This window comes from Gigantopelta aegis, chromosome 4, assembly GCF_016097555.1.
Source record: "Gigantopelta aegis isolate Gae_Host chromosome 4, Gae_host_genome, whole genome shotgun sequence".
NCBI classification, from domain to species: domain Eukaryota; kingdom Metazoa; phylum Mollusca; class Gastropoda; order Neomphalida; family Peltospiridae; genus Gigantopelta; species Gigantopelta aegis.
This window is the reverse complement of record NC_054702.1, coordinates 114716536-114732597: the sequence shown is the minus strand read 5'-3', so window position 1 is coordinate 114732597 and position 16062 is coordinate 114716536. Positions and strand designations below refer to the sequence as shown.

Sequence of the window (16062 nt, the reverse complement as noted above, 5' to 3'; positions counted from 1 at the left end):
CAAATAACATTTATGTTTCAACATAATAAAAGTAGACCAGAGGTTATTTCATTGTTGTTCTCTAGTTAATTTGAGTTTCCTTTAATGCGTTAAAAGTGACTTAAACACATGTCTTATTCCAGCTGCTGCAACACCAACCGGCTTTTCTAGTTCAGCGGTAACACATTCATCAGTAACATTGAACTGGATACCGGAGACACCTCAACCAGGATTAACAAACTACACACTGACCGTCTTTGAGAGATCAGAAACTAATCCAAGTTCCAGCATCCAGATACAACAGGCAGAAATACCAGGTAACTCAGCGTTGGTATATCACCCCTGTAAAACAGTCTTGCAGACGAGGCGATGTCACGATTCATTCATTGGATGGGATGCCAAGTTGAAACCAATTCTTCTTTAGGTGTGTGTATGGTGCATATAGCTGTAATATCATAGGTTCAACTCATTCCACTGCCATGCTACCCTCCTATTTGGTGAAATGAGCATGTTATGTCTCCATTTGTCAGTTACAATTATTGGTCAAATTGTAATATAGTATCAAAGATATATAAATTAATGTCATGACAATGTATACATTAAATTTTGATTATATTAGAGCACAAATATATGAATCATGATTCTTTCTCCTACTTGAATATATATTTATGTGTATATAGTCAATGTGGATATGTTTTGTTTAGGTTGGAGTAAAACGACTTACAGTGTCACTAATCTGTCTAGCTACTGGGATTACACGTTCACCTTATTGGCGACGACCTCTGCTGGGATGTCTGCATCTGCAACTACATCATACATCAAGACAAATGAATCCGGTAATTATCACAACTAAAATATGTTATTTTCAGGAATGCTACTTCATTTTCTGTTGAAACAACAGCTTACTGTAGAATTTGGTGAATACTCAATGAAACATACACTCAGCAATACAAAATATTTGACTAAATTGCTTACAGATGTTTTAGAACATGTATCTTGTGCAACCTTCACTGCATATCATCACTGTTATGACAGTGATTCATTAGTGCATGTCATCACAGATGTACTTTTTCTAATGAGATCTGTCCGGTCCTAGTTTTGATTTACTAAATTAGTCTGTATCTCTGCAAAATGCAAAGTAGAGTTGAATGGACATTTGGCAAAGTATTGTTTGACTCCATGATTATCTATCTAGTGCCTCGTCTATAGAAGGACAGCCACTTCCGAGGAGACCTTTTACTGGACATTTTATCATTCTCACCGCCACAAAGAGGACTGACACTCCCAGACTAGGTTTACAAAATCAAAACGACAACATGACATAGCTCATTGGTATAAGTACAGCTGTGATGACATTCACTCATGAATCATGCCAAAACAGTCAGATTGTCAGGTGTTCTCGAAAGGTGAGCATATCCCGCCCCATTGGTGGCACCTGTCATGAGTACTGCCACCACAGCTGTCAAGTTCATCAGTTCAATGAAAAATAAATGTGCAAGAGTTTCACCAAAAGAGATGAAAAAGTATGCATAAGCTCAAAATATGGAATAGCATCATCCGTCATTTTGGTCAGTAATACATCGTATTTAGTATATAAATCTTCAGTGTACTTTCGTCTGGATTCACTCTTGATCTTTACGAATTATCCAGTTCTATGGAAGATAGTTATGTATATATATCTTCATTTGAGCACCATTATTTGTAACAAATATCCCATGGAATAAAAAATGGGGTATTTTCCTCAATTTGTCGTAGGAGATTGTTGTGTGTAATGTTTAAAAATCAAATGTGTTAATATTAGTGAACATTGATCTGGATTGACATTGAGTGGTTTCCAAATAATCTTTGGAATTCTTGAGAATTCTCATTTGATGAAGAATTTCTTATCAGGATAATGCTGTACCCCGCGATGTGCGTCTTCTTATATGGATTGTTATAAAATTATTTGTTGGAAGACCAATTGAATAGCAGATGTATAGAACATTATTTACACTGGAGTCAGCTATCGTTAAAGGAGGGGACAATTAAGGCATTTGGCCTGGTATGCATATTCAACGATATATAATGCACATTATTGCTTAATATCAACAAGTATAATCGTATAGTTAATTAATAAAACGGTTAAATGTGACGGCTATTATATATAAAGGACGCAGCCATTTTGTACCATCCCAGTGAATACGCCCTCTCGCGAGCTGGTGGTTACGTAATACCTAACGTGTCACGTCAGGAATTAGTCTTCGAAATGAAGAAACAAAACATACCTGATTTTTGCGGATGCATCACAATGTTCTGTAATAATAGCCAGTAAGCCAACAACAATTATATATTATTTTTCAATACAAAATAAACCACCATTGTCAAAGTGTTGAAATAACTGTATTATGTTTTGTACATAAATTAACCCATGTACTGAAATAATAATCGGAGTGTTTTCTTTCCATGGCCTGTACCTGTGGTTCCTTATTGGCAGGTGTATATTTAGACAGTCCCCAGACACTGTGTCTCGACACACAAAAAAGATGTGCCTCTTTTAATAAGATCACAGGGCATTGTGTGATAACCGCAGGATACCTTTCAAATCGTCCTACTTTATTACTGTAAGTAATTCTGTGAAACCCTTGATTAAGTAGACTTTCCCATCTAAAATCACAAAACTGACCAATTACGTTGTCCCAAAGAAAAGAAAAGTGTCATTTGGGTATTGTGAGTGGTCGGTTTTGCTCGAACGTACTCTACCAATAGGCCTAATATTATGCATTTTTTCTTTGGGTTTTAAAAAAAGAAGAAAAATGCTATAACTCCATTTCGTTCTATTGATGCAAATTTAAATACATTTAGTTTAATAGATTATTATACTATCAAGTCATCTATGTTGTTTTACAAGTCAGGTTGATGAAAGCAAAGCGCCTTGTCATAAATTAGAGCGTTTGTTTACACTGTGCATAGAGCAGATGGACGGAGCTGACCTCACTTCGCCCCAAGCTATAGGTAGCAGAGAAGTAAATCATAACACACTGTCCACTATATTAACATAAATTTTAAAAAATAGAAAAAGATAATTTTCCCAGGTGAATCACACATGTAGTGATGATGGCCAGTCCTTGTTTTGTGCAGCAAGTATGTCTGAACTGGGTGATGTCAACCTAAATCTGGAAATAATCTCTTATTTTTGTAGGCACCCCCCATTTTGCCATTTCACGGCTGCTAGGAAGTCTCTCCACCCCGACCATGTATTCATACTCGGTATGTACAAATCACTCATGGAAAGTGAGATCTCATTCAACACAACTGTGCACCATAAATGTAGGTGCAATTCCTGTCAAAGATCCAATTTCTTACCTATTTTCAAACTCATAAATTATTTTATTCAAATAGGGGGTGTATTTTAAAAGCACTATCTTCGTGGGCAACACGACGCTCATTGGTCAATTTACTTCTCTGCAACCTATAGGCCTACCACCGGAAGTCACAAAAACAAAACAAAATGGCTGCCCCCAGTTAGCAGGAATAACTCTGAAATTACACGTTTTTCATTTGTTACAGTGTCAGTATGTGTTGGTGGTCCGGGTATGCATCTTTCCAGCAGATAAGGCTCTTGTTGGAGTTGACCCTACCTTTAACTGAGTCACACATTTACTGATGTTTATTTGTATGTGTTAAAGGTTTTATTGACATTAAATTTCTGAAAACCTACTGCAGTGTTCTCATCAATGTGTGTAGATAGCGATAAATGTTATTGACAATGATACTGAGAGAGATATTTTCTACGAATCGATATCAATATATATCCATGGCAGTGTTTGTATTCAAAAATACATTAGTGGTTCATATATTTTACATTCAAATTATGTTCGTTAAAAGCTAAGAGTACCTCTACTTGGACATGAATATGAATATGACAGTCTGTTTTATTATGTTAAATGACAATGTTCACATGTCTACATCTGAAAGCAGACCAATCTGAACGACAAAACTGTAAGACAGGGCCGTATATATATATGTACACAATGAATCTTTATCTAGTACCTCGTTTATAAGAGGACAGCCATACCACAATATGAAGGATATTATATCTGAACAGAGACCTATAAATATATATATATATATAAATATATATATATATATATATATATATATATATATATATATATATATATATATATATATGTATATATATATATATATATGTATATATGTATACACATACATATATATATATATATATACATATACATATACATACACATACATATATATACATATAAATACATACATACATACATACATACATATATATTATATATTATACCAATGAATACCAAAATGACTAGCAACAACGTTTGTGTCATTCTAATCTCAATCATACCCATCGTTCGAAGAAGTTAATTTTCTTGGAGGCATGGCATCACACTCACGAGGATCAAACAAAAGTATTTTTCTGAGTGATGAGAATCCATACAATAGTTTCAATAGTGTCCAATGATAAGAACAATGACATCAAACAGGAGCATGTGACCAAGAATGCTAGTAATGCAACTTGTGATCACAAAGCAATACATCGCTGGAATATCAAAAGGAGTGGATACACGTTCATTTATTGAAATATTTATGACCAGATTTCAAGTAAATTATATTCTACATGCAATTATTTGGTGCACAGGCCCTTTCTGGCCCTCATATAATTCCATCCCATGTCATCGCAGTGACAGTGACCCCCCACCCCCACCCCGACCCATCTCCACTTCAAAATACACTGCAAGCCGTGTATGCTGTGCAGTGTATTGTGATATACTAGTATCTATGTACTTCAAAATAATGTATTTTATATCACATTTTAGCACCTATTGAAGCAGAAGGGTTCAACGTTAAAACAATTGCTGATAACTACACAGCCTTAATTGTAAGCTACCAGTGTCCGAAGCAGAAAGATGGAAGAAATGGAGAAATAAAGTCTTCTAACTTAACGTTCCAGTCATTTCAGGTATGGTTTAGATGTTTTTGGAAGTAATGTCTGCCATTTTATTTTCGCATAAATTATTCAATTATATATCCTGCATGGCCAGTGCTTGTAAACCTTTACATTTTTAATGTGCCAGCCAACGTCTAAGTGTATATTGTTGTCATGTTCTAGTACCCAAAAGAAACAAAAGACACCTCATGAGTTGTTTCCTTTATTTACATTCGTAAATTTCCCAACTGATATACATACATTAATGTATACCACACCCATGACATACCATATGTTAATATTAACACATACACCTAAATAGAAGATATTATATGAGAGATGATGTTTACGACACAAGTGCCTAAATTATCATATTTCCAGAGCAAGTCACGAGAGTCGTAAACATCGCTTGTCATGGGCACGAATGTAATATTCAGTTCATTATCATATAATAATTCTGCTAAATTAGTAAATATACTATCCAGTTAATGTTTACAAACTACCAACATTACTTTGCTTGAAAAGTAATTTGTATTCATTGTAGACATCTTTATGATATAACATCAAGCTTAATACAACTGTTTTTTGATAAACTTTATACTTCTCTATAATTTCAATCAGCCTTTACTCGATATTTAAATTACTTATTGATGGAAATGACATCAAATGTAAATGCCATCATTTTGTATAGCCTCAGTCTCTGGAATGTTATATCGGACTATCAGAAAGATATGCACTTTTATTATGACCAATCGTTAAACGACAAAGCTAAGAGGACATAACATTATGTTATGACATACAAGGAAAATTGTACCATAAATATGAACCCCGTTATGCCTTCCTCATAGGTAATAAATAATTTAGGCATTTGTGTAGTAAAGATCGTCTGTCATGGACACTCATATAATATCCTCCATTAATTTAGCTTCTGTATAAATCAAAATACTACCCCTATCGTAGATTTCTATAGCTTTTAAATTTTTACTGTTCATCAGCACATTTTACTAGCATCACTCACAATTATCATCACTGTCAATATCATTCGTATCATCAGCATCACCACCATTCATCATCATCAGTGATCATCATCTTCATTCTTCATTGATCACCACATATTTTATAAGCTGAAAAATCATAAACGGGAAACACAAAAGTGCTAATTTAGAAAATCAAAATCGTGTCTACAATTAACCAGCACTATCTTATTTTCTCATATATCTTACCTATAGCTTTCCAACAAGAAATTCGATGAAGGTAATTTATGTTAGTAAATGTTTGATGATTAATGATGTGAAACAAATTGGCTGCCACAACTAGTGAAAAAAAAAAAGTATCTGTTAACTAGATATACGGTAATAAAATATTATTAATGTATCTAAACATGGGTTCTTAGCCACCAAGGAATTCAATGAAATTGTTGTGTGTATGAATGAAAAACAATATTGAAAGGTCTTGGCCAGACTGATGATATATAAAGAATAACTGGTTACCATGTTAAATTGGTTGACCTGTGCTGGATAAAGATAAACAAAAGGAGAAATGAATCTGTTTATTTCACAACTTTAACATTTGACAGAGTAATAGTAGGTCCCGTAACCTTGTTACCAGTTATAATATATACTTGCCATAACCAAAATATATGTTATTTAAATAATGTACTAATAAGAATATCTTTTTAATATTAAAGTTATTTATTATTATTATATTTTAACATCACACCATTTGTTTATGGTTGTAAAATCAAAGGTATATTTATCATTGGTAATGATTACTGGGCGAAATTTAGATCCGCCCTCCCCCCCAAAAAAAAAGAAAAGAAAAAAAGTAGCTATATTTTTGGTTAGAGGCAGAAAATATATAGACATTTATCTTCATTCATCACATTGTATCCATACATATAGTGATTTTAGGATTATATATTACATGTTAATCTACTCATTAATACCACTGGTGTAACTCATTAACATGTCTCTGCACAATTCGTTGTCCAAAAGAAGCTATGACGGAGTTATCAAGGTATGCAGTAATTAATCACTGCCAGGTGCTACTTCTGCAGGAGAGCTGGTCTTACCTACCATATAGTGTTCCCATTCCGTCTGTAGGAGGACTGCCTCTTGTATATCGTACACAGTAAAAGCTCAACAAACATGTTTTACAGATTATGTAAAAGGGCATGTCTGAATGTACTTGTAAACGAACATGTATAGAAAAAATATTTCAAGGTAGGTTTGTTTTTTGTTTGTCAATTTTAACGTAGTGTACAGTAATCGTGTACATGCTTAATTTTATTACATTGTGTGTTTGCATATTTAATGCATTATAAGGTTTTCACTTATGTATTTTGTAATTTTGTTTTTTTTCCTCAGGCAAAAGTTGGTGCACCTATTAATGGTAACGAGATGATTAAACCCAGTGGTAATTGTGAATTTAAGACAACCGTAACCATTACTCCAGAAGTCAACTACACGTTCTCTGTAAGTATCGGAAATGTAAAACATTTAATATTTTAAATAACCTGCCAAATACAGCAGTAATATCAGTGGTTCATAGTGGCCACCATCACAATATAATGATATGCACATGTAAGACAAAGTGAGATATTGCCACCTCTATTAACGCTTCTCATGTTCATTAACGCGTCCCATTATATTGTCTACCATTTAATGTAGTACAAATGGATCTTTGTTAATCAACCACAAGTCTTATGAGGCTGCATGTTATTCTTCCAAATAATCAAACACAAATACGGCGGAGCAGAAGGGGTCTTTAACTCACTTGTAAGTTTGAATACAAAATATGATTATTATTTAAGAGCATTTATCAAATTGCATTATATTCTGTTTGCCAGGACATTTAACCTTGTAGTTCGGGGTGGTACCCACAATTGTTCTCTGGTTTTTTTTTGGAAGGTGCTGATTGTGTATCCGAGGGGTGCATACATGACCTCTTCAGCAGGTTTAGTCATTCAATAAGGCATCCAAGATAGCTGCCAAACGACAGAACTATCAACATCTCAGATAATTTGTTAGCTATGGCGAAGCTGTTAATGACTATTATGGTGGTTTAGGGTCAGTGAATTAATTTTGTTCTATCACCAGCTAATCAAGACATTCCCACATCATTTAAATTAAAGGTAACCAGAACATGGACATTGTAAATTTGTAATGTATTACATTTTACATCAACTAGCAATGGGTCAAGGAATTTATGTTTAACAATATGTTGTTAGCTGACCTATTGCATCATAATCTAAGTCCACGATAGCCATGAAAATGGCTGCCACATCTTACATTATAGTTTACGCCAAACAATAACTTTAACTTAAAATATAGGGGTTTTCGGGGGCCAGGGAATTTAGTTCTTGCTTTCGTTTCCTAATATCATATTTTTTATGGCTGCTTGATTCCAAGATGACTACTACAATGATTAGCTGCCATAACAAAGAAATGCCTATGTTATACGAATCACCTACACCAATCATTTTAAAACCCAACTGCTAAGTTTTGAGGTTATCTATTCCATTAAAAATATCTACAACAATTAAAGTTATTTGAAGCACCATCTAAAATAATAATTCTTAAACCGCTCACTGTCATCACATTATGTTAGTAGAAACGGTGGTTGCAGGATAAATTGCAATTACTAAGTATAAGTATCCGGTTATACCTCGAGTATCATCCAAAATAGTGTCTACATATTCATAAGATACAAATATCAACAAAAAGATTGATGCCCTGCAAAACGAAGTCGATTTTGAAAATACACCACCCAGTGACAGGTGGATTAACAATGTTCCTCCACACACACATATATATGAAGATATGAGGCAAAGTTCCTGTTTTGTCACTAATCAGACTTTCTTTACTATTACTTTTACAAACCATTATATCATAAAACATATAATTTCCTTAAAGGGACATACCCTAGTTTTTAAACACTAAGGCATATGTTTGACTATTATAACCGTTTTTGATAACTTAAATCATACTTTACTTAGATTTTATTGTTTAGATTATCCATTTCTGTACATTCGAAGTGTTTTTGTCATCCTGGTATTTTTAATATCACAAAATGCATTTCTCATATTTTAAAAAATGCACGTCCATCTGAGAAGTACCAGTTATGGAGTCGAGTTTTGATCTATGTTTAGAGGGTTTTTCACAATTTCAAAGTCACAGACTCATGTTTCACTAAATTGTAACTTAATCCAAATGTGTTATAGGTTTGTAGACTAACTAAACTTAGTGTTAATTTTCACGAAACTAGGGTATGTCCTTTTAAATGGCATAGGCCATCAACTGAGATGCAACCTTTCCATGCTGCTTTGTTCAATGCAGTTCTTGCAAGAAACTGTCGTTTGTGCTACACCTCTGCAATCATATATTTAATTTATATGGCTTTTCGGCAACAAATATGTCTTCTTTGAAAGAAAGAAAGAAAATGTTTTATTTAACGACGCACTCAACACATTTTATTTATGGTTATATGGCGTCAGACATATGGTTACGGTCCACACAGATATTGAGAGAGGAAACCCACTGTCGTCACTTCATGGGCTGCTCTTTTCGATTAGCAGCAAGAAATCTTTTATATGCATCATCCCACAGACAGGGTAGTAAATACCACGGCCTTTGATATTCCAGTCGTGGTGCACTGACTGGAACGAGAAATAGCCTAATGGGCCCACCGGATGTCCTCTTTGAATGCAAAATGTGGGTATTTAACAGCTCATTACCAAATAGTTGTCTGGAAACAAATACTCAAACAAACTCTAAACGAAGAAGTAGCCTTACACATGAGAAGGATGAAAGTGAAGAGGCTGAATATATGGTTAAAAGTACGATAGATAATTGATCATTGGATGGCTTATTTAAAAGAAACCTCTTTGGTAGGCAGCAACCCTTTGCATCCTTATCCTGTGAATATATGACTACAAACTGCATTTGGTCAAAACATACTAGTATTCTAGTAATTGGTATGTCAAGTGAGAAATGTGGACGTTGGACGCTTTACACAGTTTCTGATAAATTGTCAAAAATAATAAAATGTATATGTATGTATATAATTTGTTCGACATTAAAAAATGGGACGATATAACTATAAACATCAGACACTTGTGATATGCATGCTTATAAGTATTCCTGTATATGACAGCACGCTTCATTTAAAACTTAGTAGGTGGTTTCAAACTTATTGTTTTAGGTGATGTCACACATATAGGCCCGAAATTACGAAAAGTGATCATTGCTCGTTTATCTTAGATGCGTGTAAATCTTAAACGCGGCTAAAATCACACTTGTACGCAGGTGGCTAAGCACCTGCGTTTATTGTATATTATGAAACTAAGAAAACGTATAGTTGCTGTCCGCGTGTAACTTGTATGGGTCATTCTATAATTGGAGGCACACATTTTGATTGGTATAAAATGATAAAAAATAATTTAAATAATTAAAACATTTTGTTGTTGTACGTTGTATCATTGTTTATATTAACTATCTTAATAAGACTCTTTAAACATCCAAAACAACCAAACTGTTTCTATGTGTCCAAATTCAAGGTTAATACATTTCAATGCCTCTTAAAAGTTTAATAAATTATTAATTTTTTTTAAAGTAATTTGTTTATGTTAATTGCATACATTTGAAGTAATGCAAATTTAAAAAGCAATGTATTTTTTAATGGAAATAATTATTTTGTATCTTTATATTTGACAAAGAAAATAAACATTTCCCAAATATAATTGTCATTACCGTTACAACCATAGTCGAACATGCATGCATAATTTATAAAGTAAATCGCTCTGATAAGATAATGAAATTGAGAACAAATATTTAGGTTCAATTCGGATGGACGTTTCCAAATAGCACTGTTTTAATATCAAAACCGCTATATTGTTGGGCGAATGTGATCATATTCAGTGACTGTTTTCAAATAGTCGGATTTGTAGAATAAAACCGAGACAAATTAAATAATAATTTCATCAATGGTTTGACTAAATATATTCCAATTGTATTATTTATTAGATCAGGACCGCTGGCTTTTATTACATTTACAGATAATAAGATATCTGCAACCTCCATTTCCTGTCCATTGGTACATCTTGATCTGGTTTGTTGACTGTAGCTTGGTTTACAAAATAGTTATTCATTACGTTTGCAATATCATCATCACCCTCTTAAAGAAATTTGGAATTATCATTTTGTTTTATATATCGTTTAAGAACCTGATGCCAGATTTACTTCTGTGCTCTTTATTTAATATATTATATCTAGTTTCACATTATAATCACGTTTAGCTTTACAGATACTTGAAATAACTTTGTAACTCCAAATCTCGTTGTGTATTTCTGCTTTGCCTTTGTATCATCTCTATTAAAGTCGTAATATTACCAGTCATCTAAGGAGAATTGTTTCGTCTAATAGTAACAGATTTGTGTGGAATAAAATCATTACTGCAATTGTTTATAGTTTTAACCATTAACTCGTCTATAATTCAAATTCAGGCAAACATTACAGATATTCGGCGAAAATGTGCTAACCTGAGACCTTTTTACCATGTATTTCCATCACTCAAAATTAGTTGTATTCCATGTAAAAATGTGTTGTGATCATTTTCAACCCTATATAGCTGTTTGGCAGTAATGCTGATATGAAACATATATATATATATATTGTTATCCAGATTCGAGCATTTTCGTTTAATTCGGGCAAAAGCTATGCTGCCAAACAGCTATATAGTGTTGTAAACGAATCATTACGCATTCTTGCAACTGATTTTGTGGTAGATTCGTATAAATAGATGGTAAACACGCCTCAGTTTACCACATTTTGCTCGAATATCTCTGTAAATTTTGCCCGAATTTAAGGATTTGCTTCAACACGGCGGGGGTGGGGCAGTCGCACCCCCAACGTCACCTCTTTCCCCTGTCTTCTACGCTTATGTGCTCGACTTTAGACATTATTTCTATGCTCTTTGACTTCTTCCTAAGCAATTTTTCGAGCACTCGTAATGCATCCATCAGCACTGTTCAGTTCGTTTTGTTGATGACTTAAACAACCCCTTTCGTGCGTTTAAGTATTTCAATGCATTTTAAATGCAGGTGTATAACTTAGTGATCTTGATTATACATGTGTAACATAAATTTGCTTCGAAATTTGGTTACTAAAATACACACTTCTGTTTTGGATAGTTACACGCGGTTACGGGATAAACACCTTTCGTAAATTCGGCCCATAATGTTGTCATATCTTTGTCTTTTGTTTCTGCTATGGTAGCCATGTTGAACTCGTGGAATGATAAACTGAATCTGTATTAGAAAGTGAATGTGAGGAATGAATTCCTTGATCACTTGTTGTTAACATCAAGCTATTTGTCTAGCAGATAATGTAAAATTGGATGGATTGGACTTCCCTTGTTCAGGCTGTTGTAATGACCGTCATCTTGAACTTAAATGTTGTTACGATGCTTTAATTAACTTGGGGTAGTTCAAAATGAATTCCTTGGGCTCATAAACACTGTCATAGATGTCAGCAGTTTTGTCATAGGTGATAAAATACCCCAGATATTGCCAGTTATGTGTCTTGGCAGCCATCTAGGACACCATGTTGAATATTTAGAAATGCCGACGGGTGCCACGTTTGCACCCCTTGGATCCTCAATTTGCACATCCCAAAGATGCAAAAACCGCAAAGAACAATTATGGGTACCAAAATGCAGACAAAAACGAGGGTTTGGCAAAGAGACTATAAGAGAACATAAAGATTTTACATTTTATGGGAGAGCATACCCCATACCACCTATATTAATGGAAGTTAAAAAAGTTCAGCAAAATGTTTTAATAAAGTGTCCTAAAAATAAATTGAAAAATAGCACTGTCACGGGGATCCTATAATACCCGTAACTGAATGAAACACGATTGTCCAAATATCTCTCCTAACTGTATATCTATTAGATCTCTCTGTAACAGGCAGTTATACCCGCTGGCTCATCTAGGTATGATCAGAGATAAGATCTTATATAAAGTGTATATTATTATATCACGTTTAGTTCACTAGAAAACACAACAAAAACACAATACACTTTGGAATCTGTATTAACCTACGCTGACAAATGTACTGCCGCAGTAGTTAATTAACAACAACAAATAATAACAACCCAGAACTGATCACTTAATTAGTTAATCTCTAGGTGTCTAGTTTACACAATATGCTAATCACTTCACCGTGACACAACACCCACACGTGTGATAATTGAGAAACGCTTCCAGGAGAACTTAATTAATAAAGGAATTACAACTCTATTCCTAACTGGTTAATTTTTAATTAACCCTTACTACTCGTTCAGTAACGTGTGATAATTGAGAAACGCTTCCAGGGGAACTTAATTAATAAAGGAATTACAACTCTATTCCTAACTGGTTAATTTTTAATTAACCCTTACTACTCATTCAGTAACCTTGTAACACAGAATTAATACTGGTACCTATCACAATAAAGACAATAACCTACAGTTTACCTAGGTCCTCTAGGATGACTGGCTAAGCCTTAATAATTATTTAGAACAGTGAGCCTACAGTATACTGTGTCAGATGACCGGCAGCACCGTCTAAATAATATTGGTATAATACAGTATTAAAATATTTAAAGTCACATCAATCACATCAAGGTTATACAACAGAGCAGAAATGATATTTACCAAGTCCAAACGGACGAACGTTCCCTGGAAGCCTTCCAATATGTTTCTCCCCGATATCTCTAAACCCTAGCTATTTATCATAAAACCCGAATATTGCCTGGGGGTACAACGCGGTCCTCCCCCTATCAAGTGATATTTCCACAGCGACCACGCCGGCATATTTTTCTTAGATCGCCAGACTTACTGACGCCTAGTCGCCAAAATCATGGTCGTCGAAACCGCACTCGCAGAGGTATTACGTAACTACTGGCCACATGGCCTCCACACCTGGACTAAGTGCATATTGGGATGCACAGTCGCGTGAAGGTATTACGTAACAAGGTGCCCATCTGGGCTAAGTGCATATTGGAACTGCACACGGCCCTCTAACACAATTAATATCGCCACAGGCGAAAACAAAATTAAGAGCATGTTCCGTCACAAGCACATTGTAAAATGATTGTTTTGTTATTTATGTTCCTAAAATCTGCGACTGTAATGGTAACGAATTATTTGATTGGATCATACAATTGTCATGGTAACTAATCAGTGTATTGGATCCACTGACCAGGTGTACTGTAGTAAATGACTATAGTGTTTACATATTCAGTGTGTTCACTTGTAAGCCTGTATAAAAAAAAAAAATACATATTTAGAACTACATAATTTAAAACTTACTCCATTTACAAGCATTTATTATAATGGATTGTGCAAGTAGAATGCAGAAAATGTTATTTTATGTCATATAATTTTCACAATTTCCCACAGAATCATATTCCCGAATATACCCTCTAGATTCTAGAAACACTGGCACTTTTAGTGATCTCTGTGTCAATCAGCACCCCCTCCCCCACTTGCTTCCATTGTACCAAGAAAATACAGTGATGCTCACAAGGTTACGTGCATGTTTTATCAATACGTGTGCCAAAGAAATATGTTTTATTTTATTTTGCATAGGTAAGTCTGAAGACAATATCGTTTGGGCCTGAAATTTCCAAGACCATCTATACTCGACCTGGGCGTATGTATAGCTTGGTAGTTATGTCGTGTATGCTTATGAATAACAATACATGTTATATTTATTAGCAAATAAATATTTGTAGAAATAAAAAATAACAAAGGGACATCTATATAAGCAAATACATATTATAGTACCTAATGTATAAAATAGATAATTGCATTAGCGGGGATGCCATATGAAATTTAAGTTTGAGAATTATTTTATTTCCCGAGGAAGACCGATGCAATAATGTATTTATTATCTACAAACTGTGATTTGTAACAAATGTTGAGAATGACTATATTACATGTAGTTTCACATTCGATGTCATTTACTTTTAACAAGGTCAGTTACAATGATGCTGAGTGATGTTAGTTTCACTAGTGACGTCAGAATGTTTCATAACAACATTCAATGTATTATGATCTATGCCATAAGAATAGCTTAGGATAATACAATATTTATGTAACCATGTATGGTACCAAATGTATGTGTATGTGAGTACCTAACTGTCGGATTGTGTGTATTGTGTGCTTTGTGTGTTGTATATATGTACTGTATGTGCATGTATGCCCATAAGTGTGTCCATGTGTTTGTGTGTGCGTGTGTATGCACAAGTGTGCGTGTGTAACTTAATTGTCTACTTATTTCACCAAACTCTGAAGTTGTAAACATGTTATTGTAGGCACCTTGCATTTAGTTGAATATATAATCTGCTGTGAAAAAAATGAGCACATGTACAAATACTGCTAAGTTTTGATTGTCAAGCTTTTTCCACTGAGAACCTATTGTTTTGGTGGGAGTATTATTATTATTATTATTATTATTATTATTATTATTATTATTTTCTCAAGCCAATGCTGGGGAACCTATTGTTTTTGCTGGGATTATTATTATTATTAGGTTCTTCAAGCGTTTGTCGCTGGGAACCTATTGTTTTGGTGGGATTATTATTATTATTATTATTATTATTATTAGGTTCCCAAGCCAATGCTGGAGAACCTATTGTTTTTGCTGTGATTATTATTTTTATTATTATTATTATTATTATTAGGTTCCCCAAGCATTTTTCGCTGGGAACCTATTGTTTTGGTGGGATTATTATTATTATTATTATTATTATTAGGTTCCCCAAGCATTTTTCGCTGGGAACCTGTTGTTTTGGTGGGATTATTATTATTATTATTAGGTTCCCCAAGCGTTTTCTTTTGGGAACCTATTGTTTTTGTGGGGATTATTATTATTATTATTAGGTTCCCCAAGCGTTTTTCGCTGGGAACCTGTTGTTTTGGTGGGATTATTATTATTATTATTATTATTATTATTATCAGGTTCCCCAAGTGTTTTCTGTTGGGAACCTATCGTTTTTGTTGGGATTATTATTATTATTATTAGGTTCGCAAGCCAAGGCTGGGGAACCTATTGTTTTTGTTGGGATTATTATTATTATTATTAGGTT

General features: G+C 34.0%; 1 protein-coding gene across 1 annotated transcript in view; it reads left to right on the top strand.

The window, feature by feature from the left end:
• Positions 1-16062, top strand: part of LOC121370197 (phosphatidylinositol phosphatase PTPRQ-like) — a 135695-nt gene that overhangs the window by 116156 nt on the left and 3477 nt on the right. The window contains exons 12-16 of the mRNA XM_041495312.1: positions 123-296; positions 684-815; positions 4821-4963; positions 7297-7404; positions 14561-14624. Of these exons, the coding sequence (XP_041351246.1) occupies positions 123-296; positions 684-815; positions 4821-4963; positions 7297-7404; positions 14561-14624 (621 nt within the window). The remainder of the gene's footprint in view (positions 1-122; positions 297-683; positions 816-4820; positions 4964-7296; positions 7405-14560; positions 14625-16062) is intronic.